The sequence below is a fragment of the Mirounga angustirostris genome, unplaced genomic scaffold (genome assembly GCF_029215605.1).
Source record: "Mirounga angustirostris isolate CCGP_5_RB_7025 unplaced genomic scaffold, mMirAng1.0.hap1 SCAF_2, whole genome shotgun sequence".
In the NCBI taxonomy this organism is placed as follows: Eukaryota; Metazoa; Chordata; class Mammalia; order Carnivora; family Phocidae; genus Mirounga; species Mirounga angustirostris.
In genome coordinates this window covers 151,021,665-151,046,103 of record NW_026991710.1, presented here as the reverse complement: position 1 = coordinate 151,046,103, position 24,439 = coordinate 151,021,665, and the positions used below count along the sequence as shown (strand labels likewise).

Sequence of the window (24,439 nt, the reverse complement as noted above, 5' to 3'; positions counted from 1 at the left end):
CACTCTGCTGCAAGTTCTCCAAGCTTCTCATCCACCCCTATGCCTGTGACAGGCACCAAAGGATAAAGATCTTAGTAGAAGTTCAAATATCAGAGGAATACAAGTTCCTACAGAAGACAGATGTGAATATTCCCATACCCAGGAGACGGGAAGTACTTCTCAAATACGTATAGTATACTGCCTAGCCCATTGAGCAAGGTGGTTCTAAGCAGCTACTCTTTGCTACTCAATTCCACACGTATGTACATAAAACTATGTGGCTTTCTCACCTCCAACTAGGCCAAAGATTACAAACTAGCAGTCTGTGTCAAATGAGATCACAAACATGTTTTACTTGTCTAGAACAAGATCTACCACCACCATCAATTTCAATATCATCATTATTTTATGAATCTTGGTTACTTTCAGGCAGGATATCAATTTTCCTGATTCCCTGTCATCTTAAAGTCAGACTGCTTACACATTTACAGTCAGATTCCTGGACTCCACTGACATTTGAGTTTGAGACCCAGGATAAGCTAGCAGATAGAAAGAAAAGGCATAGAAAAGAAGATGTACATCATCTATACATCTGTACTACATCAACTGAGGTTTTACCTCAGTTTTTGTTCATTTATTTTAAAGATGTACATCATCTTCTTTTCTATGCCTTGTCCATTCAGAGACTCCTGCCCTTTGTGCCGAGATCAATCATCAGTTCTCTGTAGATTTTTCTGGCATCATGGTAAAAATTAATGATTCTCTGGTCTGTGTTTCCACAATATTTAAAACATACTTCAATAACAGAGTTCAATTCAACAAAAACTTTACTGAGAACCTACTCCATGCCAGGCATGGTTCTAGATGCTAGAGAGTACAAAAATTCCTGCCCTCATGGGGCTTCCAATCCACTCAGGAAAGACAGTAAACAATTTAGTGTATCAGACGGCAGTAACTGCTATGGAGAAGAACAAAGCAAAGGAAAGGGTATAAGAGTGTCAAGGTCTTTTGTTGTTATTGTTTGTGTTTTCAATTATAAATAGGGTGACATTTGTACAACAGTGTGAGAGAGGCAGGGGTAAGCCATTCCACACAGAGGAGCCACCAAGTACTTAAACTTGGGGTGGGAGCATTCCTGAAATACTAGAGGAAGAGCAAGGAAGCCAGTGTGATGAGGACAGAGCGGATACCAAAAACCCAGAAGATGAGGTAGGGCAGTAATGAGTGCGTGTGTCTATGTGTATATGAGAGAGAAAGAGATAGGGCAAGGGTGGGGGGAATACGACATATAGAAGTCCAGGCCATTGTAAAGATTTGCGTTTTATACTTGGCAGGGTTTTGAACAAAGTAGTGCCATGATCTCAATTACATTTTCAAAAGATCACTCAAGCTGCTATAGGAAAAATACACTGTAGAAAAGACTCTTTTACACTCTCCTAAAGAATTTGTTACCTTATATTCAAGATATTTCTATATCTATCTCCTCTAGCAGAGGACCATGAATTCCATGAAGGGGGTCAAGTCCTACTGTCTTTGCAGCTTCAGCAATCAGAGTATAATCAGGACACACTAGGTAAATTTTTATAACCTTTCAAGTTTTTCCAGCTTTTCCATTATTAAATAAGTGCCAACAAACTAGGTGTACTGTGAAAGAGAAGAAACCAGAACTGTACATAACCTGTAACAGGATATCTTTTGTGTTTGGCTTCAAAAGTATTAATAGAAGTAAAGATTGTACTAGGTACAAAGAATCATCTTGGTTCAAATTCAATATCCTTGGTAAACTATTTACTATTTTGTCCTTTCACATCTCCAAGGATGTTACATTGCTCAGATGAACTTCAGTGAAAGTAAAGGGTAGGGTAATGGTCTCCTGGTGCTTCCTAAATGGACTGTCCCTCAATTTTCTTAGATGGCATTTAATTCCACTTGTAAATATCTCCAAGCATTAAGTTTTCTATGACCTCTCTAAGTAATTTGAACTGTACTTTATACAGTTCTTTATATAACTCTTTGAGGAACATTCTTTATATCTAAATCTCTGAAACTCACATTAAAAATCTATTTTCCCTTTCTACTGTTAATGGAATCAGACTAATTTCCACTGTGATGACAGAAACAGTCCTGCTTGATACAGGGGCATAAACTAGATGATCCAAAGAGTCTATTTGTCCTTGAGATCCTATTATCTTTCCATAAACAGATTCTAACAGTACTAAAACACTGAAAATCTTTGGGGAACAGGGACAGCATCAAATACATTTTTGAAACTTATTAAATTCAGTACCATCATCTCCATGAATACTCAATACATGTTGATGATGATAAAGAGGTTTTACCTCAGTCTTTGTTCATTTATTTTAAAGCAATGAATTCTTTACACACTAAGCAAATGCCAATACATCTACCCCAAACTATAGGACATCACATTAGAAGGAAGATTACTGCTTTAGTTATTACTTATAATAAATACTAATTTTTAAAAATTGATATGCTAAGAAATTCACTATAATTGCTATAATGGCAAAACGGCAACAAAAAGCCTCTTTGCTGAAAGACTGTAAAAGGGAGGACTTAGGGCACCTGGGTGACTCAGTTAGTTAAGCAGCTGACTTGTTTTCAGCTCAGGTCATAATCTCAGGGTTGTGAGACTGAGGCCCATATTGGGCTCTGCACTGCATGTGCAGCCTGTTTAGGAGTCTCTCTCTGCCCCACCCCCACCCCGCACACTCTCTCTAAAAAAAGAAAGAAAGAAAGAAAGAAAGGAATTATTGGCAATGAGTAAGTTTAGTCAGTACATTTACATTAATAAATATTGCTCAGCATGTGACTATGCACACATGGATTAAAATTTTCTCATTTCTATGTTAGGTTTATTATTCGCCAGCTTAAATTTGAGTGTGTTAATAATTATAATGATGACAGTGATCTTAGCAGCAACAACTAAGTTATGTTGGGCACTTACTGCATGCTAGAGACTTGCTAATAACTTTACAAGGCTTATTTAATTCTCGCTAGATAATTTATCATCCCCATTTTATGACTGAAGAAGCTAAGGCTCCAAGAGGTTAAATAACTTGCCCCAAATCAGTCTTCACACTCCTCATGGGCTCAAAAGCTGGCTTATCAAATTCTTCAAGTGCCTGCTCCCAACGCCATACTCCACTGAATGAGCCTCCCTTTAGAAGAAGCTAGAGAAATAGAACAATTCATTAGATGACATAATTTCCTCATTCCACTGGTTAAGACAGATCTACCACGTTCACCATCAGTGCACAATCACAGCACCACAGAATGACAGCTCCTTAGAGAGCCATTTCAGTTATCTAGGTAACAAACCACCGCAAAACTTGGCAGCCTAAAACAACAAGCCTTTCCTTATCACACACTATTTCTGTGGGTCAGCAATTCAAAGAAGAGTTTGGCTGGGCGGCTCTGGCTGTGATCGAAAAGTGATTAGAGCTGGCATAGCAATGGTTTGGCCAGGACCTCTTTCTCTTCACAGTCTTGGGGCGCCTGCATAATTCTCTGTGCCATGCTCTCCAAGTGGGCTAGCTTGGGTTTGGGGCCTTCTTACAGCTTAGGGGCTGAAGGCAACTAGACTGCTTAAGTGAAGGCTGAAGCCTTCAAGAGCAAGTATTTTGTCCAGCAAGGCCTCCAAAGTCACACAGCATCCCCCCTGTTACACTCTATCACTAGAAGCAAGTCACAAGCTTGCCCAGATGGAAGGGACTGGGCTCCACTTCCTAATGAGAAAGTTGCAAAGGTCAGTTTGGAAGAGTATATGCCATGGGAAATATCACTGAGGAGAATCTCTGGAAAACAGAATCTAGTAAAGGACATATAATTCAACACTCTCAATTTATAGATAAGAAAATGGAGTTAACAGATAAAGAAGGGACATCCAAGACAGCTAACTTTACCTTGACACTCAAAATTTCTAGTAACTCCTTTTAAGTCTTGAATCTCTAAGACAACTTGCTATTTTACCTCAATATTATTCAATTTATTGCTTCAACACACCAAAGACTTTTCACATTCATCTCCTGGAAACGGAACATAAGTAGATAAAGCCAAAATTGCCCAAGTACAGGAGAATCAAGAAGAGGAACCCAAGTAATGTTCTTTCTTTTGTAGTCTAAGAGCATGTAAAACTTCAAGTACCATTTCAAATGTGAGTATTTCATGTACTCTCTTTACTTCAGAATCAGGGAACCTTAGACTTGGAAGTACTCATATGCGTTTAGTTCAGACTCCTACTCACACCCATCACAAGAATTCCTCACAGAAACACACCACAAGGTCCGTCCTATAGCTGGCCAGCCAATGCTCCTTCCTTTCTCTGAGTAGAAACCTTTCTACATATTTCATCCATCAGTACTAGTTCTTTCTTATGAAGCGTAACAAACAAATCTGTTCCTTTTTTAGAAGATCAGTAAAACCATCTGGACATTCAAAGTCAGGATTTCTCTTTAGGCAAGGCAGGGTTTCTTAATCGCTGATTTGCTAGTTCCTATGCATAACCTGCTTTCCAGATACTTTGAGGTCTAGGCCTCAAAGAATAGTTCAAATACAGTCCCCAGTGCAGAAAATGAGCAAAAAGCCTGTTGCCTTTAGCATGCAGGCACACCGTTCTGATATAGCCCAAGCCTGTATGTGGGATAGCTGCCATACTTACATACTCTGGCTTACGTCAAACCGAGGTCAGGTTATAAATCCTCGCCTCTAAGTTAATTCTCATCTGACTACTACCAAATGAGATCTTTCCAGGATTAAATGAGACTTTACATGTCTTCATAAAATTTCATCTATTTAGTTTTGGTTAAATAAAGTGTTTTCCAGCTTAGAGAGATTATTTTGAATCTTGATTCTGTTATCGGTGATCAAAATGATGACGAGAATTACTGAAGTTGTCAATGCTGGCAAAAAAATAAACCTTAGACCTTAAATGTATTATTTGGCCTGTTTGTGGGCTTAGTTTAAATTTATCTCTAACTAAAAGGTTCTTCATTAGAAGACTGCTTTAGGAAATACTAGTCTGGGAAAGCTGCCCAGCTTTTGAATCCTGATGCCCAGATCCAGGGTGAGGAGGTGGGGGCAGAGTGATAGAGCCTGCAGAAAGGGGGAGAGATTCAAATTTAAGAGTTCACATCCAGTAAACCATTTACAAAACTCAACCTAATTCAAGAATATAGGTTATTAACAGGAACATTTAGAACTAAGGAGGAATAGCTTTTGATTCAAGGACATTTCAAGCAAAAATTATCCCAATAACCTTCCCTTATGAGGTAAGGAGGGCAGTTTATAGAGCTAAAACAATGGTCAAAATTACCCCATGAACTCAAAAGAGAGCCAAAAGAGAAGGAAGGGTCTGCTTGGAAGTGAGTATTCAGATTTGACAATCAGTCAGAAATGAGAAAGAAAGGGTATTCGTGATTACTGACAAAAAGGGACATAAGTCATGCTTTGGTTCAAAAGCAAAAGCCATCAGATTATTCAAGCAAAGTAATCATTAACTGGGGTATCCTGGGAGCATACAGGAAATACAAGGTTTCTAATTCAATCAGGTTATAGAGGTGAAGAAATTGACAATTATTTTGCCAAGAGCCTATGCCAGAAACCTGCTGTTTAGAGAAACGAAGTAGGAATGCTGGTAACACAGTCTCAATCCTTGATACGGTTTAGGAGTATTTTCTCTAGTGATAAGGCTGAATCAGGAAACAAGCTGGATAGAGGAAGGAAACTGGGAAGGTGGGGGGAGGGAAAAAATGAGAGAAGCAAAAAAAAAAAAAAAAAGGAGGAGTATCAGGAAGTTCAACAAGATAGGAACTAATGGAATTTGTTTTTCAGTGTCTCCAACTCCAACGCACACACCAAGTAAGAAAAGATACACACACACACACACACACACACACAAGCACGCACTCCTATCTATAACTCCTGGCAGGCACTGGCCAGCGCAAGTACCTGCTGCAGGTCTCAAGGGGCCCTAGTAATTTCAGTTCAATATATTCGATCATTTCTTTGTCTCCACAGAAAGTGCATACATCTCCAATTTAGGTGTACTCCAATCCTGAGTTATTGTCTTCCTAGTACAAAGATGATGGGGAAAGGAAATGAAGGACTTGGAAATTAAAAATGCACAACCAACCATTCCCACACAGAGCCGTTTATTAAAAGTTTTCTGAGTAATTGGTAGTTTGTGATGATCTTTCACTATGTAAGCAAGTAGTTCTGAATAGCCAGATTCAGATAGGGCACCGGTGCTTCTAGATAGTCTCTGTGGCTGGAGAAAATACTGCGCACCAAGAAAGTCAGAGTATAGTTCCTGGAGACAGGAAGGCTCTGTTCTTCTACACAATACAAGGCTCACTCCTACTACCCTCACAAAGAAAATTTTCATTTTAAGTGATTTTTTTCTTTAGGAAGAGATTTTTTTTAAATTTTAATTTTTATTATTTTTTTAAAGATTTTATTTATTTATTTCACAGAGAGAGACAGCGAGAGAGGGAGCACAAGCAGGGGGAGTGGGAGAGGGAGAAGCAGCCTCCCCGCTGAGCAGGGAGCCCGATGTGGGGCTCGATCCCAGGACCCTGGGATCATGACCTGAGCCGAAGGCAGACGTTTAACGACTAAGCCACCCAGGAGCCCCTTATTTTTATTAATTAATTAATTCATTCATTCATTCATTTATTTATGGCACAGTCCTGGATTTTAATGATTCTTTTCGGATCAAGAACTCCCTGGAAAATCTGATGAAAGTGTTCGACTTATATGTCTACCTACATGTACATATGCCACTAATTCTGCATGCAATTTAGGAGTTTACCAACTCACTATGAGTGTACCCTGACATACTGCCCAAGGAGCTCTCCTATACTGACACAAAATAATTATATCACTTTTTACATATACATCACTTTACAGTTTCATATACTGCTGAAATTACTAAAGTAAATGATTTAATCGATACCTCTGGACTTTAAAGACATCAAACAATCTGATTTCTACAAGGCATTTTCTAAAGATCTGTAAGATAAAAGACATAAAATCTAGCAGGCATTAAGTGCCCAAGGTAGATCATGGAAACTATGATCAGCCCTTAAAACCTCAGTATTGATCATTACTGATGTGAGCTGACTCAGTGTGTAACTGTGAGAGATCAAGGGGTTCATACATATAATATTCAATTTTGAATTAGACAATTCTGTTGACAGCAGCGGCTGCTGAGGTTAGGGATGGTGCAGTGGGGGGTGACTATAACTGGGGATAGTATGAGGGAGATCCTTGTGGTGAGGGAATAGTTCTGTAATTAACTGAGACAGTGGTTACAGGATCCACAAATGTCATAAAGTGGCACAGAACTACACACATGGATTGTACCAATGTCAATTTCCCGGTTTTCATATCGTGTGACAGTTATGTAAGATGTAACCACTGGGATAACTGGGTGAAGGGTACAAGGAACCCCTCTGAACTCTTTGCCACTTCCTTTTCATCTGTAATTACTTCAAAATAAAAAGTTTTAGGGGCGCCTGGGTGGCTCAGTTGGTTAAGCGTCTGCCTCTGGCTCAGGTCGTGGTCCCAGGGTCCTGGGATGGAGCCCCGCACCGGGCTCCCTACTCTATGGGGAGCCTGCTTCTCCCTCTCCCTCTGCCCACTTCTCCCTCTGTTTGTGTTCTCTCTCTGTCAAATAAATAAAATCTTAAAAAAAAAAAAGTTTTAAAGCAAAAAAAGGCCAAAAAAAAAAAATCTGTTATTAATCAAGGGTTGCAGCTATTTCTTGGATATAAATGTATTCAGATTCTTCAATTTATATGAGAGACCAGAAAATGCACACATAACACAGCATCTATGCTCCAGAAACTCAAACTAGGTCTTTCTTAATTCAGTTCCAACAGCAAAATAAAATTGTTCCCACAGCTGGCCCAGGCATTTGTAATATGCTTCTGAACCCATCAGAGTTCAGTTCTGCCTGAAGGCAAGGTAGTGACGTTTTGAAAGTTGAACCACTATTTTCAGCAAAATGAGAGTAAAAGTCAACCAGTTTCCCACAAAATTATGATAAAGTATTAACTACTTATGCCTTTGACAAAATATCAAAGAAAACTTCTAAGGCATAACTAAAATCATTTAAATGTAGATATTTATTTATTTGCAAAAAAGTTAATTAATATTATGGTACAGGGGAAAGGACAATGACTCTGGAGTCAGAGGGACCTGGGTTTAAATCCCATTCGTGCCACCTTGGACCTTCGTAACAAATCCTTCTGAGTGTTGGTTCCCTCATTGCTAAAAAGGTGATGATAATGCCTACTTCACAGGACTGTTTTGGGGATAAGTGAAATACTATCCTAAGTGGCCAGCACTGTGTCTGGCACACAGATACTTCATAAGGTTGTGGTTTCATTTCTATCTTTACAACAGTCAGGGGTTGTAGAAATTAGTAAGTTCGGCTTTAACTCGAGAGGTAGGATGTTGCCCAAGCTAGATGTGGCCAATGCCCAAGGTTCTTTAAATCTAGATGCAAAGACAAGAGCAATATCAGCACCTTATCCAGAGCACCCACAGAGAATTACTACGTTAACATTCGATACTGCCATGATGTCTAGGATTCTTCAGGTATTTGACCTTCAGCAGCACCTTTACCTTGTCAATGCCAAATATAAACTCGGGCCAATGTTGCTACGGGGGCCAGGGGAGTAAAAACGAAGTGATACTCCTTCCAGCTGCAAACAGAAGCCAAAAGAGGTTGTATTTTCAAACAAATCTGGTCAAAGGCCTCCTGCCCTTGGCTTTAAGGACTGTTGTAACTCATACAGTAAGGTAGCATAGCAACAATTTATTCAGGGAAGGTACAGGTGTGCCTCAACGAGAGCTAACTCTGTATGTGAAAATCCACATGTATCTAAAACTTAAATTTAAAGGTGACTCTGCTTTACAGAGAGAAGCAAACCAGGAAACAGACTCGCAGCTACAGAGAACAAACTGATGGGCACCAGGGCAGGGGGCTGCGGGTGGATGGGTGAAATAGGTGATGGGGATCAAGGAGTGCCTTTGTGGTAAGCACCAGGTGCTGTACTGAAGTGTTAAATCACTATATTTTACACCAAACCACTATTCCACTGCATGCTAACTGGCATTTAAATAAAAACTAAAAAAACAAAGCAACTCTGCCTTACAGAAATACTTTTTACTTGGTGTCTGACCATGTGATTAGGTTCCACTGCCCTCCGTCTTCTACGCACATGGAGCCGTGTACTAGACTATTAGAAAGAGGCCCCGTCGACTCATGTGGTGCTCGCAGCAGTGGGGCAGCAGCATCAGCATCACCTCGGAGCTTCTCAGAAATGCAGGCTCCTGCGCCCCACCCTCCCCTCAAGAACTGGAATCTGCAGCTTAACACAATTCCTAGATGATCTGTGTACGTGTTAAGATTTCAGAAGCCCTGTCCTAGGCAGTATTTGTCACCCTAAAGCCAGCAGCTCTCCCAAATGTTACATTATCAGGGCGTCTACTAGTGGCTCTCAATCCTTACTCCTAATAATCACCCGAGGTGGCTGGGTAGGCTTTATTTTAAATTAAAACTATTTTTCTTCTTCTCTTTTAATACCTATTCCTGGACCCTGACCCCAAATTTGGATTTAACTGGGCTGGGTTGGCACCCTGGCATTAGCACTTTTCTTAAAGCTCCTTAAGTGACTGCGTGCAAATGCTGTTGAGAATCACTGCTACAGACCAAGTACTGCACCCTGGTATAATATTGCCTCACCAAACAATCAGGATTTTAAATGCATCAACAAGAGGAAAACCTTAAGCTTGAATGAGAGATTAAGAAGTGCTTGGGTATAAATCTTAAAAAAAACACAGTATTATATCAAGGCTGGTCTTCTCCACACCAACTGCACTGAAATAGATTTTCCCTGGGCTAGTCCCTCAAATACAGGCTCACATCAACATGGTCATGAATGACTACACCACCAAAAAGCCAAGTCGTGCTGGACAGTGTTGAAAAACTTCATGGCACCTAACATCAGGACTTACTGACAGACATCTGTCAGAGGATTAGAAACCTCTAATCTCCTGTAACAAAAGGCTTTCCTGTGCTTACCACGTACGTTCTTTTAAAGTTCTAGCAAAAGCCCATAAATAATACTTCCTTCCCTCATCTGTTCAACTGTAACATTTCAAAGAGAGTACTAGAAAAGACCAGGGTCGCAGGCAGTAGGGGCTGGCAGCAGGGAGAAAAAAGAGGGTCAAGTAACCCAAGAAAACAAGGATTTGGAAATGTCAGCACAGTGGGAATGCAAGATTGAGAGAGCTGGAACAGAAAGGTTACCGTCAGAGATCCGGGGTGGACCATGGGGCTGCTGCAAAGGCTCAAGGTGTGGGCACGGGAGGGGGTAGCTAGGGCAGAGAGGAGGTGATAGAACATCCGTGAGGATACTAAATTACTGAGGATGATCAAAGGAGAGTGACTCAAGAGAAAGACTCAGGTAAGGCAGATGCAAAGTCTTGAGTGAACAAGGCAGACAGCCTGATCCAATCCAGGTCACACAGTAACCACTGAGGGGGAGAGGTGTGACCAGAAGTAGGGTTGTCTGATGATCCTCAGCTCTTTCCAACAGCCTCCCTGTGAATGAAGCCTCCAGTGATGTCAGAACACCTCCTCCCTAATTACCCACCTGCTTTTGACATGACTCAGCAGAGACCTACAGACACCACCCCTCGGCGAGCCAATGGGGCCCAGGCCTGCTTTCTCAGTCCTCACCACTAAAGGTATAGGGGCAGAAAAGTGCTGAAAGACGGAATTTATTCCCAACCCGCAGAGGAAATCACCCAGCACAATTTCTAATAACTAGAGTCTTTGAAAATAATATTAAGTAGCAAATAGCTACTGCCCTGGAAAAATTCCTGTAGGTCTGGAGAAATATCAGAAATAAATGACATGGGCGCCTGGGTGGCTCAGTTGGTTAAGTGACTGCCTTCGGCTCAGGTCATGATCCCGGAGTCCTGGGATTGAGTCCCACATCGGGCTCCCTGCTCAGCAGGGAGTCTGCTTCTCCCTCTGACCCTCCCCCCTCTCATGCTCTCTCTATCTCATTCTCTCTCGCAAATAAATAAATAAAATTAAAAAAAAAAAAAAAGAAAGAAATGACACAAGTCTTTTTTGTTCTGTCGTCACCAAGGGCCTTGGTTAGAAGCCAATAAAGAAACTATAAGGCGGACATATCAGATTAGTTGAGTAATAGCTATAGTAACCATACTGCAGATTTTTGGAGACAACACCAATTTCAAATTTTTATCCCTTCATCTCCAGAAACCCGTATTTCAAAACTTCGATTTTGACATCCAAATCCAGGACCGTCTCTTACCTTGGAAATGGCACAAAAAACTTGTGCTGTATTACACAGCCCAATTAACTAATGAAGACTCTGAATTATGGACTCATCCCATTTAGGGTACAGTTTAGTCACCCTATTCCTATCTAGTTTTGAAACAAACAAACATTGTACAATGGAAGAAATACTACATCCAAATCCCTTACAGATTCTCGGTGATGATCCAACACTTTAAAAATGCTTTTAAAAGGCAATAGACCAGGGGGCAACTGGGTGGCTCCCACTCCCCCTGCTTGTGTTCCTGCCCTTGCTAGCTCTCTCTCTCTGTCAAATAAATAAATAAAATCTTTAAAAAAAAAAAAAAAAAAAGGCGGGGCGCCTGGGTGGCTCAGTTGGTTAAGCAACTGCCTTCGGCTCAGGTCATGATTCTGGAGTCCCTGGATAGAGTCCCGCATCGGGCTTCCTGCTCGGCACAGAGTCTGCTTCGTCCTCTGACCCTATCCCCTCTCAGGTGTTCTCTCTCTCTCATTCTCTCTCTCTCAAATAAATAAAATCTTTTTTTAAAAAAAAGGCAATAGACCAGAACAGGACTACATACATGATACTGTTTCTCCCCAAGCCATATCCCAAACAATTATGCAGTCCAAGCAGAGCAAACAGAACCACTGCAAGCAACCACCCTCTCTCCTGGCATGGGAGAGACATCTTCACCCTTGAATATACCAGCAAAGACATTCCTCCCCGAGTTTATTCTAGTCCTCACACAAGGGAAAAAGCAGGTAACACATATCCTTTTTCAGAATCCTTGTAAAGCATATTATCTTCCAACTATTATTATTAAGAGGATCACATTTACCCTTTGTATGAAGCCTCTCAAATTTTTCTTTTGATAGGTTTATCTAAAGAGTACTACCAGTAATAGATATAAATAGTTCTACACACAGCAGAAAATCAAGCAGTGTTGAAACAGAACAGTTATCAACTGTATGTGGCTTAATACCTCAGGAGTCTTCTTACTCTGTCTTTTCCCAAAAATGCAGTCAAGATCTGTTTTGCTCCGAGATGATAGATCCTTCCCTAGGAAAACAACATGGTGCTTTTCAGTAATACCATTCTTTCTAAAATAAGGAACACGAATATAAACTATGACAATCCTGAAAGCAAAATGGGTTTTGGAAAAGAAACAATTTTGTAAACTACTGGCATTCTGTCTCCCCTTCACAGACTACAACTCCTTAATTAACAAAATTAATTAAATTCAAAATCACTTAAAAATCAAGTAAGTGTTTTAGAACCAGAACCCTTGACATTCCCTCAATCGTAGAAACAATCAAGAGCATGTAGCATGAGAGGAAAACTGAATTTGAAAGCGAGCTCTTCTACTGGTATGCCTTCAAGGCATGATTTCTGGGTCTCTGAGTTCCCCATTTATAAAAGAGATATTATTTATTTCAAGGAGATGTGAGTTATTAGGATTATGAAATGCACACAAAAATGCTGCTAGCTACACAGCTTTTAAACACACATGAATGAGGGCACACTGTATTTGACACATAGGAGCTCAATAATTACTGAATGAATGAAAGTTTTAAAAGAATATATGCAAATAAAAATGACTATATTAGGATGAAAGGATTTCAGATTTTTCACTTTAAAATGTTCTTTACTGTTATAGCTCTACCATCTTTAAGTAAAGGGATACAGAATAAGAGCAGGAAATTAAATGGCTTCTGGCAAAGCACTGTCCAAAGGATCCACGATTCTTATTAAAAACACTAAACCCTTTCACTTAATTTCAAACCCACAAACCAACTAATTTAAAATTCACTTCTTTGGAATTTCCACTTCTATCAATAATACTCCGTGAGCAGTCAACCAAATCTATTCCCATTTGTCAACTACATGGTAAATGCATTTTAAAAAGTAACTGCTACATGTAAAGCCTTGAGGCTCTGGGGGAGTGAGGCTCTGGGTCAGACACAGGAATTTGTGCTTTGAGTAGGAAGCCTGAGTTCCAATGTCACAGACTCACTTGTCTTCTTAGTTTCCTGTAGCAAACTGACTTGGCAAAGTAATGGCATGACCCAGAAGGTTCTAGTTCACTGACTATCACTGGGGCATTCAAATATGATATTGCTCAGTGACTCCATGAAATTAAAAAACAAAACACCCTTCGATTTAATGCGAAGCCAGGCACTATAACCAGTTTCATAGGCAGCAGTACTAGATTCAATGGTCCAGTCAGTACGACCTGTTCCTATCAGGAAGGACATGCTCCTCTGTGGCTCTGTGCTACTCTCTCCTTTCTCCCTGAGCTAGAAACAAAGCTTTCCTGGTTCTGATTATTAAGCAGACCCAGACAAAAGACCCCAAATGAAATCTCCTTAGGAACAAAAGGAAACATATCCCAGACAGGAACTCAGAAAATGAACCTGAAAAGTGGGGAATAAAATTGGTCACGGTGGGGAGAAGTGGACAAACCCTCAGGAGGTCTAGAGATCTATTCTTAGCTTTGTCATCGGCATAACCCATTTTGCACTGCGAGCACATTCAGGATGGCAGTTTCTATTTCAGAAAAAGGAGTTCTACTTAGTTCAAAATATGTATCGGCCATCTTTCCCTTCTTCTGGAATGGAACAGATACCCTCAAAGAAATGCAAATTAAGATCTCTTTTACAGGAACTCAATCAAAAGGAATGCTTCAGGGATTAAGGAAGGGAGGGTACATGCAAGGTCGCAATTCTAGAACAGATGTCAAACTATGAACACGCAGAGATTGAAAACAAATCTAAACATCACAGGAAAAACTGCCAAGCTGGGAGAGAGAGTAAGCTGTACCAATGAAGGTGCAAGTGTTTCTAAGGTTTTGGTGATAGATTCTTGTATCAGAAATTTTTATCCTTTAGCAAAGTTCACTTAAGTAAGTGTAGAAACCAGGACTGTTACAGGCCTTGCTCTGGATTTGATCTGGAAAACAAAACACAGAGAAGAATTAAGAGTCAGAGACCAACGGGAAGGAACTTAAAGATAGATCAAAATATGAAGATGGAAGTGATACTGAAACAGTTGTTAGTTAATGGTCCTGGTTGAATAGCTTATAAATGTTATAAAATCATGGCCACTTTTGAATAAAACATATATTTATTAAAACTGAGCTTGAAAGCTTACTGGTCTCAGTTCTGAATTAAGGTCAACTAACAGCAAATACTGTTGATAAACTTAGATGTTAGGGAAAATGACAATCAAAAACTCAACAGAATAAGAATTGTATATTATCTGTCTGGGTTTGGTTCATCTGTTAGTCTTAATTTGGCCATAACATTTTGAGAACCAGGGACAACGGTTTCCAGCAGCCAAGCTGATGTAACTATGTCCATAAAAGGATGAGCAGGTACTTTAGAGAAGAGTTCTTTATGATCTTTTTAGCTGTTTTTCTAAGAGTCATGATTATCCAGTCCATCAGAGTGGCAAAGGAAGGGAGGGAGGCTACCACTATGGCCAGGTACACCCACGACACCAAGAAGTCCACATGGGAAGCAAATGAAACTACAAAAAATAAGTGTCAGAATTTTAGAAGCACAGAGATTTGGAGCCTCTTACTTTAAGGGAAGTAAAAGGGAAAACATGGTATTATAGCACCGTATTAGAACAAAGCCTGAAAAAAACCTGAGCTTTCTACTCAGAGTAAAAGGGTGACGGCCAGGAAAAGCACAGTAGGAGAAATACGTTTGTTAAAATTAAAAACAAAACAAAACAATTCAGGTGTATGTAGTTAGCTTCACTTGCTTGGAAAATTCATTTGCATCCCCCAGTCAAGAAGGATACAACACATATTGTATTTTGATTTTTGTTTTTAATGAAAATATATGGGACGGATAATAAGCTGGGACCAAGAGATTACGGCGGTGGCACTGAAAGGGTGACGTCGGAGCACCAGGCAAGCTGCAGGACTCGGAGTGGGGGATGAAGTAAGTGACACCTGCACAACCAGTAAGAGCCAGAATTTTTTCCCAGCCTGCAGCGCTATTTTAGATTTAAGTGGCAAAAGAATCCGAAGAGGAAACCTGCTGCCCACCACTAGCAGAGTCCATCACTAGCAGAGTCCGCTGCCCCGCTGTGGGGAGGAGGGGAGCGAGCTAGGAGGACCACAGTCTGTGGGTCCAGCCTAACGAGCCAGCCACCAGGTGTGTTGTCCAGGCAGTTTTCTCATTTAAGAAGCAAATACTGCAAATGGTCACGGGAGTAAAAAGTCTGAGTAAGATTACCAGGCTGAAGCTGCGCAACCACAGTTCATGCCCCGTTCTTCTACTCACTGCACAACTGACGGGAGGAAGAAAGCAATGCTCTCTTGGTAACTTCGCACTGTGTATGTGAAAAGCTTTAAAAATGGTTTTGTGGAGTTTGCTCTTTTCCCTGTTTTTCCTCTCCACAGATGGGACTCGACAAACATTTTTTGAATTGAAAGAAACTGCATGCGGGGCACCTGGGTAGCTCAGTCGTTAAGCGTCTGCCTTCGGCTCAGGTCATGATTCCAGGGTCCTGGGATCGAGCCCCACATCGGGCTCCCGGCTCAGCGGGGAGCCTGCTTCTCCCTCTGCCCCTCCCTCTGCCCCTCCCCCTGCTCGTGTTCCCTCTCTCGCTGTGTCTCTCTCTGTCAAATAAATAAAATCTTTAAAAAAAAAAAAAAGAAACTGCATGGAAGTTAGGCTTTTAAACAAACATTGATGATATGAACTTTTGAATTAGATAATATTAATTGTTTCAAATTAAAATCATAAATTTGGGACTCGAGGAAGGAGTAAGTATGTATCTCAACGAAAATGATATGGCCAATATTTAGGCGGTAGCAAATTTTACAATGCTGCCTGCTGCTGGAATCCCACTAAAGTCTAATTTTTGTCTTCACTCTTTCCACCAAGCTATGTAAAATGCCCTCTTCCCATGTTTTAGTCTCTGGACCACATGATACAGCATGAATCATCCTCATTGAATAAGCGAATTAGTTATGTTCACTAGGAGCCTACCCGCGAGCTAAAATACTTATCATCCATTATGTTGAACAATCAAAAGTTCCATAAAATGGGTCATTTCTGAAAAGTCGTAAAATGTGACCTACTTTAGAACTCAATAATGACTTAAAAATCTTTCCTCATGTTGTAACAGTGGAAGCAGAGTCTGGAAGAAAGTAAGTGCTAAAGTGATCTGTGTGAGAGGGTAATGCAGCACCCAGGATCCCTGTGATCTAAGATCATCCACCTTAGAGATGACTTAAGGTTTATCATTCATATTCAGGGACAACAGCTGCTCTGCAAGGAAAGACTTCTTTTACTAAATGAAAGAACTCTAAGATATGCTTTCACCGTGGCTTGTTAGGATGGATAGTAAATAATTATTTTCTTGACTACCTGGATTTCGGCCTCCTTTTTCCCACCTTTTCCACTCACTCCCTAAACTGCCTTTCCTCTATTTTTTCCCAATCTCCTCTGCTTCCTTCCTGACAATATATCTTGAACCCTCTTCCCTGTATACCAATGCCCCCCTTCTCTCCAGGCAAGGCTAATACTAATAAATCAGCAAACCTCATTCTGAGAAAGTGAAGGCACAACACACCAAGCAGGTTGACAGGGTCACCTGGCAAGGGAGTGGCTTAACTAGAAATAGAAAGCAGATACTCCCAGCATCCATCAGATTAAAGTAGATTACAGAGGTTTATCCCGGCTGCAGCAAATGCTTCAGGTGAAATCATGCATACAGTTAGGTACTAAAGGAAAACTAGATTTGCTAACGTGAAAGCTTCAAAGGCTGCCCTACCATCTAAAAGTTACAGGCCACTTTTAATGTCATTCATTTGCTCAGCATCTTTCTGCTATATCTCTCTTTTTTCCTTTAGGTTCTAATGAAAAAAGACTGGTTATAAAGTGGCAAATTTAGCCTCCCCTTACAAAGACTGAGGAACCAACAGGGGCTGTCTTCTGTTCTGCAGCAGGTCAGGAGTGGAGAGAAGCCCTGATCAGAAACCATACAGGAAAACAACAAAGAAGGTTCTAGCTTGAGAGAAAGAAGAAGGGATAGCGTGAAGAGCCACACAAAAAGCACACCGGCTGGGAGAGGGAAGCAGGAAAAGCCCATCTCTCCTTGTACACATTCCCGAAGCTATTTGGCTCCCACTAACTCTGCCACAGGCTCCCACTTAAACCAACCCCAGACCTACCTTTCAGGGTGCTGGCCCCAAATGAGAACCACCATTAATAGTTAGAGTAGTGGGAATTCCAGCTCCCACTACTATTCAGGCAAGTTCTAGGAGTCAGGGAATTCCCAAACATGCCAACTAGACTAAAGCAAAGGGATGTGTGTTTCCTGGTATAGCGAGGTAGAAAGGTACATCCAATCTCCCATAGGAAGAAGGATCATATGGTGACTAGACTATCACAACAGGATTACATTCACATTTATAACTTAAGTACAGTATGTAATAAATAGGCTTTTGTACCTGGAAAGTGTACTTAATGCACAATACTGTTCTATGGGAAAATATTTGGGGAAGTTGAGGAGTTTTAAGTTAAATTGTTTCTTACCAATACAAGACTGCCACCTCGTGGTTACACAGGACAATTGCACTTGCAATTGGAGGCAGTACTGGGGAGGGAGGGGGGAGGTGATGATGGAGGACTTTTGGACTCACTCACTACCCAGTTCTCAAATACATTTTCTAAAGCTACTTTGCAATGATCATGGAATGCCTAAGTTAACACTCCATTCAATGTCAAATGGTGTGGAATAATGTGATTCAGCGTGGGAGTGAGATTTCTCAAAAACAAGAGGTGTAACTAAAAATGTTGAGCAATAAATTAAAAGTATTTTCTGACCCAGCCACATAAAAGTCTCTTTTCTCCTTTACGTAGCATGTTGACTTCCGCTTCCAGCTTTGCCAAAGGACTTGCACATAGTCTAAAGCCAAATGTGGGGCCCCACCTCAGAGTTAATGAATCTGCACTTTAACCAGATCTCTAGGTGATTCACAATAAATGTTGAAACTTTAGCTCTGCTTTAGATCAAACCAGTCAGACCATCCATACTTGTCCATTTTGCATATAAAACAAGAAATAATGTTGGTGAAAGCTAAAAATGCTTTAAGAAACCTAGTGTGAACAGAGATTTCAGCAACAAATAAATGCTTAATTTTACCTTTTGTGAATTTCATATAGTGAACACGGTTTTTGGAGATTTTAGACTTTTCTTCAAGGCTGAAAGTCTTCTTTTCTTTGTTGTCTGAGGAGTCTTAAAAAAAGAATGAAAAGCATTACATTAAACTCTCTGTAATCCATTCTCATTTATTCTTACAATGACATGGTCTGATTTAAATGAAATCTTTAGGAACCTCATCATTTATTACTGAACTCCAATCAAATGATTAGAAATATTCTTCTTAAACTGTGTACTATGAATCAGGCAAGACCATTCACACAGAATGTATAAAATCCTTGAGGAAGAGAACCGAAAACTTGTGTTCACACAAAAACCTATATACGAATGTAATAGTAGCCTTATTTATCATAGTAAAATACTGGAAATAACCTGGAATTCCTTCAATGGGTGAATGGCTAAGCAAAGTCTGGTATATACTTCCACTGCAACACTACTCCACAATAAAAAGGAACAACCTCGGTGGACCTCAAGGGCATTTGTGCTTAGTGAAAAAGGTCAATCTACACACAATATGTTCCACTTATATAACATTCTCAAAGTGACAACACTCTACAGCTAGAGAAGGTTTCCAGAGGACAGGGATTAAAGGGGAGTGCTGGAAGGTGAGTGTGAGTCTGAAGAAGCAGCACGAGGCAGCTCTTTTGTGGTAATGAAACAATCCTGTACCTTAAGTGTGGTGATGATTACCTGATTTTATACATGGGATAAAATTCGACAGAACTACATGCACACACACACACACACACGCACGCCCAAGTGCGAAGGCTAAAAAAAAAAGATGAAACCTTAATAAAAGGTCTGTGGTCTAATAAAGAGTCCACACAAGTGTCCATTTCCTGGTTTTGAGGTTATGTTATAGCTGCAATAGATGTCACCACTGGGAAAAAGTAGGTAAATGGTAGTCAGGACTCTTTGTAGTTATTATTTTTGCAATTTCCTATACATCTATAATTGTTTCAAAATAAAAAGCTCTTTTAAAAAGCCAATAAAGGTAGGTTATATGATAATTAAAAAAACAGCAGAGATGATGATCAGGGTGTGAAGAAGGAGAGCTGGCAATGAGCCATCGCCTCAAACACCAGATTTCAATGGAGACTCACCTTAAGGACAAAAATAACAAAAATCATCGAGGAATAAACTCATGTGTTTATTCCTTTGATAAAAGAGGAAAATGTGAGCCAGAAATATCAGAACCTAAAATATCAGAGCAAGTAGATCTGCGGTTAGAGTCAATTACAGGATAGTCACTAGCTGCCCATATTCTCTCACCCTTATCTATGTGTCCAGGTAAGGCAGCAGAATATCACGGAAACAGAACATCATAGGGAGAAAGAGACTTAATTTTCCTATAGTTATGTCATAAAGAACTACAGATAGGAAGTTCAGAGAAAAGAGGGGAAAAGGAAATTTTCACCGTAATACTGGAGCAAAACCAGCACATGTCCATTGAACATGTTATGTTAGCTAGCAGTAATCCTTTCCAGAAATTAGCAATTTTAAAAACAAGGTATGGATTATAAAGTAAGGCTCTGAAGGATATAAAGACAAATGTTTCAAGGTTTCAGACAATCTCTAGCATGGGTTAATTATATCATCAACCTGAAACCTTCCCTTCTGCAGTCACTTTTCAAGAAGAGTGCTTGGGGTTTTTTTCAGACATCCCCCAAGTAAATTTTTCTCATCTTCTGGAGGTCAAACACTATTCTTAAGGCACATAATATTCTCAATTTTGGTGTTCCAAACACAAATCACTTAGTAAGTTCAGAGCTTAGATAATAGCTATTATCAAGTGAAGTCTTATCAAGCAGGAAGCACTGGACTAAGAGCTTTCTATGCATTCTTGTATTTCATTTTACAACCATCCTACAAAGTAGCTGCTGTGAGGATTAAACTTACTTCACAGAAGGACACTAAAGCACAGAGGGATTAAATAAGGCACAGCTAGGAGGTAGCTATGAAGGGATCCAAACCCAGGTGGATATGAGGATAGTCCACATTCTTAACCACTACCCTGTGCCCCCAAAAGAGCTGCTCTTGCACTTCAGAGGACTTCAAGCATCTCCGGGGGAGCTGTTCCATCTGCCAAGGACACAGACTTCCTACAGTATATGGAGCATAGACAGATCTTAGGGGAAATCAGTCTCTATCTACTAGTCCCTATGCATTCTTTCCCAAAACTGCTCTGATTCTGAGTGGATGCAGCAATCTGGCTCTCCTTCTCCACTTCTCCCATGTGTCCTTCCCTCACTTTACGAGAGAGGCATGACTCTTCTCTTACCGGGGATAAGTAAGGCACAAGCCAAAGTACTAGGGAGTGCCCTCTAATCAAAACAGCAAAACCAGCCCCCACCCCACACCAATCTGTCTCATCCAGAGATGCACTTCCAGAAAGATTTTACTGTAATAATAATTATCAAAATTTTAACATGTTTCCTAGTATTATTAATTGCAATCTACTGGTATAATGATAACTTAATCCACAGGAAAAATATTTACACCTAAAAGCTTAGGGTTACTAGAAATAAACCAAAAATTTATATGTATTTGTTTTGGGGCAGAGAAATAGGACAGGATGACAAAGTCTAAAAAGTTTAAGCAAAAAAAGACATATTAACATAAAATGCTATGTGGTATATGCAACGGAAATACTATTTCAGAGGAAAGGGAACTATGAAATATAACAGTTCTGACTACTAAAGGACTTGCTGGTGTATTTCTAAATACGTGACAATGGATATCAAATTGCTCTGGTATTTACCGTCCACTGGATACATCTGAGACTGATGTAAGGGTTTTATCTTGAAATGCCAATATTTCCCAATAGGCCAGAAATTACATTCTTCGCAACTATTCAAAGCTATGATTAAAAATCTTACAGATGTTGCTCTAAAAAATGTGAGACAGAGTATACTGGTTTTCAAAATGTATACAAAAAACCCTTGAAGATCCCTTCCTAATAGGCATCCCAGTTTTTATTTTCAGAAATCTTTAAAATCAGAAAGGGCAAAATATCTGATGGAAGTAACAAACATTTCCTAAAACCCTGAGGTCAATCCACCAAAAAGCGAAGTTGAGTCTGGTAGAGAGAACTAATCAGTAAAATAATTCCTAAAAATGAAATTTTGAAGAATATACTGAATTTTATATCCCATAAGAAAATAAGGGTTATTTCTAGAATCTTTGTAAGATTCTAAGAAGAGGACAGTATGGAATCTCTGCTTAGTTAAAAGGCGTACTGTGTGGATTTGTAAACAGTCTTATTAAGAAACTAAAAATATTATTATGGCAGAAAAATTATGTTATGAGGTTATTGTGCCATCTGCTTTTCAGCTTTAATACAAGTAATATGACCAAAAATTCACTTGGATGAAGACATACTGTATTTACCAAGGATGACAAGGCAGAAAAAAAATCTATTAGTTTTCTAGGTGATAGGATTATCAAGAAATTATCAGCTTCAAGACTCATTCCTTGGCGGAAAGATGGAGGAGGAATAGGGGACCCTATTTCAACTGGTCCCTGGAATTGAGCTGGATATCTACCAGACCACTCTGAGCACCCACGAAACCAGCCTGAGATGTAAGAAGATCTGGATCTATACAAACAGAATATTGCAGGTGATTGGTTTTGAGGTAGGAAGCGGGGAGCCCTAATTCTGCGGGCAGATATCGGAGGATAAACGGCAGCGGAGGGAGCCTGGCCGTGGGGATCCTACACCGCCGGTGAGTGACAGCCTTGTGCGCTGCGGACGGGCACAGACTCGCAGACGGGTAGTGGCGGGGAAAGGACTTTAGGGCAGCCCCCGGGGTGGAAACCCGGAGTGGCGGGGTCGCGCCTGCGAACTGCAGCGCCCAGGACGGAAACCCGGAGCGGCGGGGTCGCACGCACATACTGGGAGCGGCTGGCGGTTTTAGAAGCACAAAGGGCAGAGATGTGCCCCAACCTGGAGGCAGGACTGGGAGCGCCGCGGAGGGGCGCACAACCCAGGACGCTGCAGTTTATAGCAGCACGGACAGAAATGGAGATAGTGTGGCCTGGAGAGCTCACTGAAGAACAGACTGCGATCTCTCTGCTCTGAGGCAGAGGGTCTCTTCCGCTCTGACTCGCGGAAGAGACGCGGAAAGCCGCCAGGGAAAGCCGCCAGAGAACAAAAGCCCCAAAAACTGATTCCCGCTGAGCCCATCCCCACCACAGGGAGAGCAGGGCAACTCCGCCCAAACAGGGTTGCCTGAGTAACAGTGTGGCAGACCCCTCCCCCAAAAGACAGGCTGGTTAAAGAAGAGGCCAGCAACCCTAAGGTCCCAAGAAAACAGGTGCATCTTGCTTGGGTTCTGGTCAATAATTTGGACTCTCTACATTCCCTCAAACACCCATCAACAGAATGACTAGGAGGAGGAGCCCCCAAAATAGAAAAGACTCAGAGATTATGACTTATGCTGCAGATTTACAAATGGATGCAGATATAACCAAGATGTCGGAGATGGAATTCAGGCTAGCAATTGTGAAGACAATGGCTAGAATGGAGAAATCAATTAATGGCAACATAGAGTCTCTAAGGGCAGAAATAAAAGGTGAATTGGCAGAACTTAAAAATGCTATCAATGAGATCCAATCCAATCTAAATAATCTAACAGCTAGGGTAACTGAGGCAGAAGAGAGAATAAGAGACCTGGAAGACAATATAATAGATAAAAAGGGAAAAGAGGAGGCCATGGAAAAACAACTCAGAATCCATGAAAATAGAATCAGAGAAATAAGTGACACCATGAAGCGTTCCAACATCAGAATAATTGGAATCCCGGAGGGAGTGGAGAGAGAGAGAGGACTAGAAGGTGTATTTGAGCAAATCGTAGCTGAGAACTTCCCTAATCTGGGGAATGAAACAAACATTCGAGTCCTAGAGGCAGAGAGGACCCCTCCTAAGATCAAGGAAAACAGGCCAACACCCCGGCATGTAATAGTAAAACTCGCGAATCTTAGAACCAAGGAAACCATCTTAAGGGCAGTTAGGGGGAAGAGATTCCTTACGTACAGAGGGAGGAACACCAGAATAACGTTAGATCTATCCACAGAGACCCGGCAAGCCAGAAAGGCCTGGCAAGACATATTCAGGGTACTAAATGAGAAGAACATGCAGCCAAGAATACTTTATCCATCAAGGCTTTCATTTAGAATGGATGGAGAGATGCAGAGCTTCCACAACTGGCAGAAACTGAAAGAATATGTGACCACTAAGCCAGCCCTGCAAGAAATATTAAGGGGGGGGGTTCTATAAAAGGAGAAAGACCCCAAGAGTGATATACAACAGAAATTTATAGGGACAATCTATAAAAACAACGTCTTCACAGGCAACATGATGACAATTCTTATCTTTCAATAATCACTCTCAACGTGAATGGCCTAAACGCTCCCATAAAACGGCACAGGGTTGCAGATTGGATAAAAAGACAGGACCCATCCATACGCTGTCCACAAGAGACTCATTTTGAACCTAAAGATACATCCAGACTGAAAGTGAAGGGATGGAGATCCATCTTGCATGCCAGCGGACCTCAAAAGAAAGCTGGGGTAGCAATTCTTATGTCAGACAAATTAGATTTTAAACTAAAGTCTGTAATAAGAGACACAGAAGGACACTATATCATTCTTAAAGGGTCTATCCAACAAGAAGATCTAACAATTATAAATATCTATGCCCCCAACATGGGAGCAGCCATCTATATAAGCCAACTGTTAACCAAAATAACGAGTCATACTGATAACAATATGTTAATTGTAGGAGACCTCAATACTCACTCTCAGCAATGGACAGATCATCTAAGCAGAAAATCAACAAGGAAACAAGAGCTTTGAATGATACATTGGACCAGATGGACCTCATAGATACTTACAGAACATCCTACCCTAAAACA

General features: G+C 40.7%; 1 protein-coding gene across 3 annotated transcripts in view; it reads right to left on the bottom strand.

Annotated features, from left to right (window-relative positions):
* The window catches only part of PINX1 (PIN2 (TERF1) interacting telomerase inhibitor 1), a 94,302-nt gene that overhangs the window by 45,452 nt on the left and 24,411 nt on the right, over positions 1–24,439 (bottom strand). For all 3 annotated transcript variants that reach the window (XM_045880097.2, XM_045880099.2, XM_045880098.3), the window contains exons 5-6: positions 18,507–18,599; positions 12,322–12,398 (exon numbers count right to left, since the gene is read on the bottom strand). In XM_045880097.2, the coding sequence (XP_045736053.1) occupies positions 12,322–12,398; positions 18,507–18,599 (170 nt within the window). The remainder of the gene's footprint in view (positions 1–12,321; positions 12,399–18,506; positions 18,600–24,439) is intronic.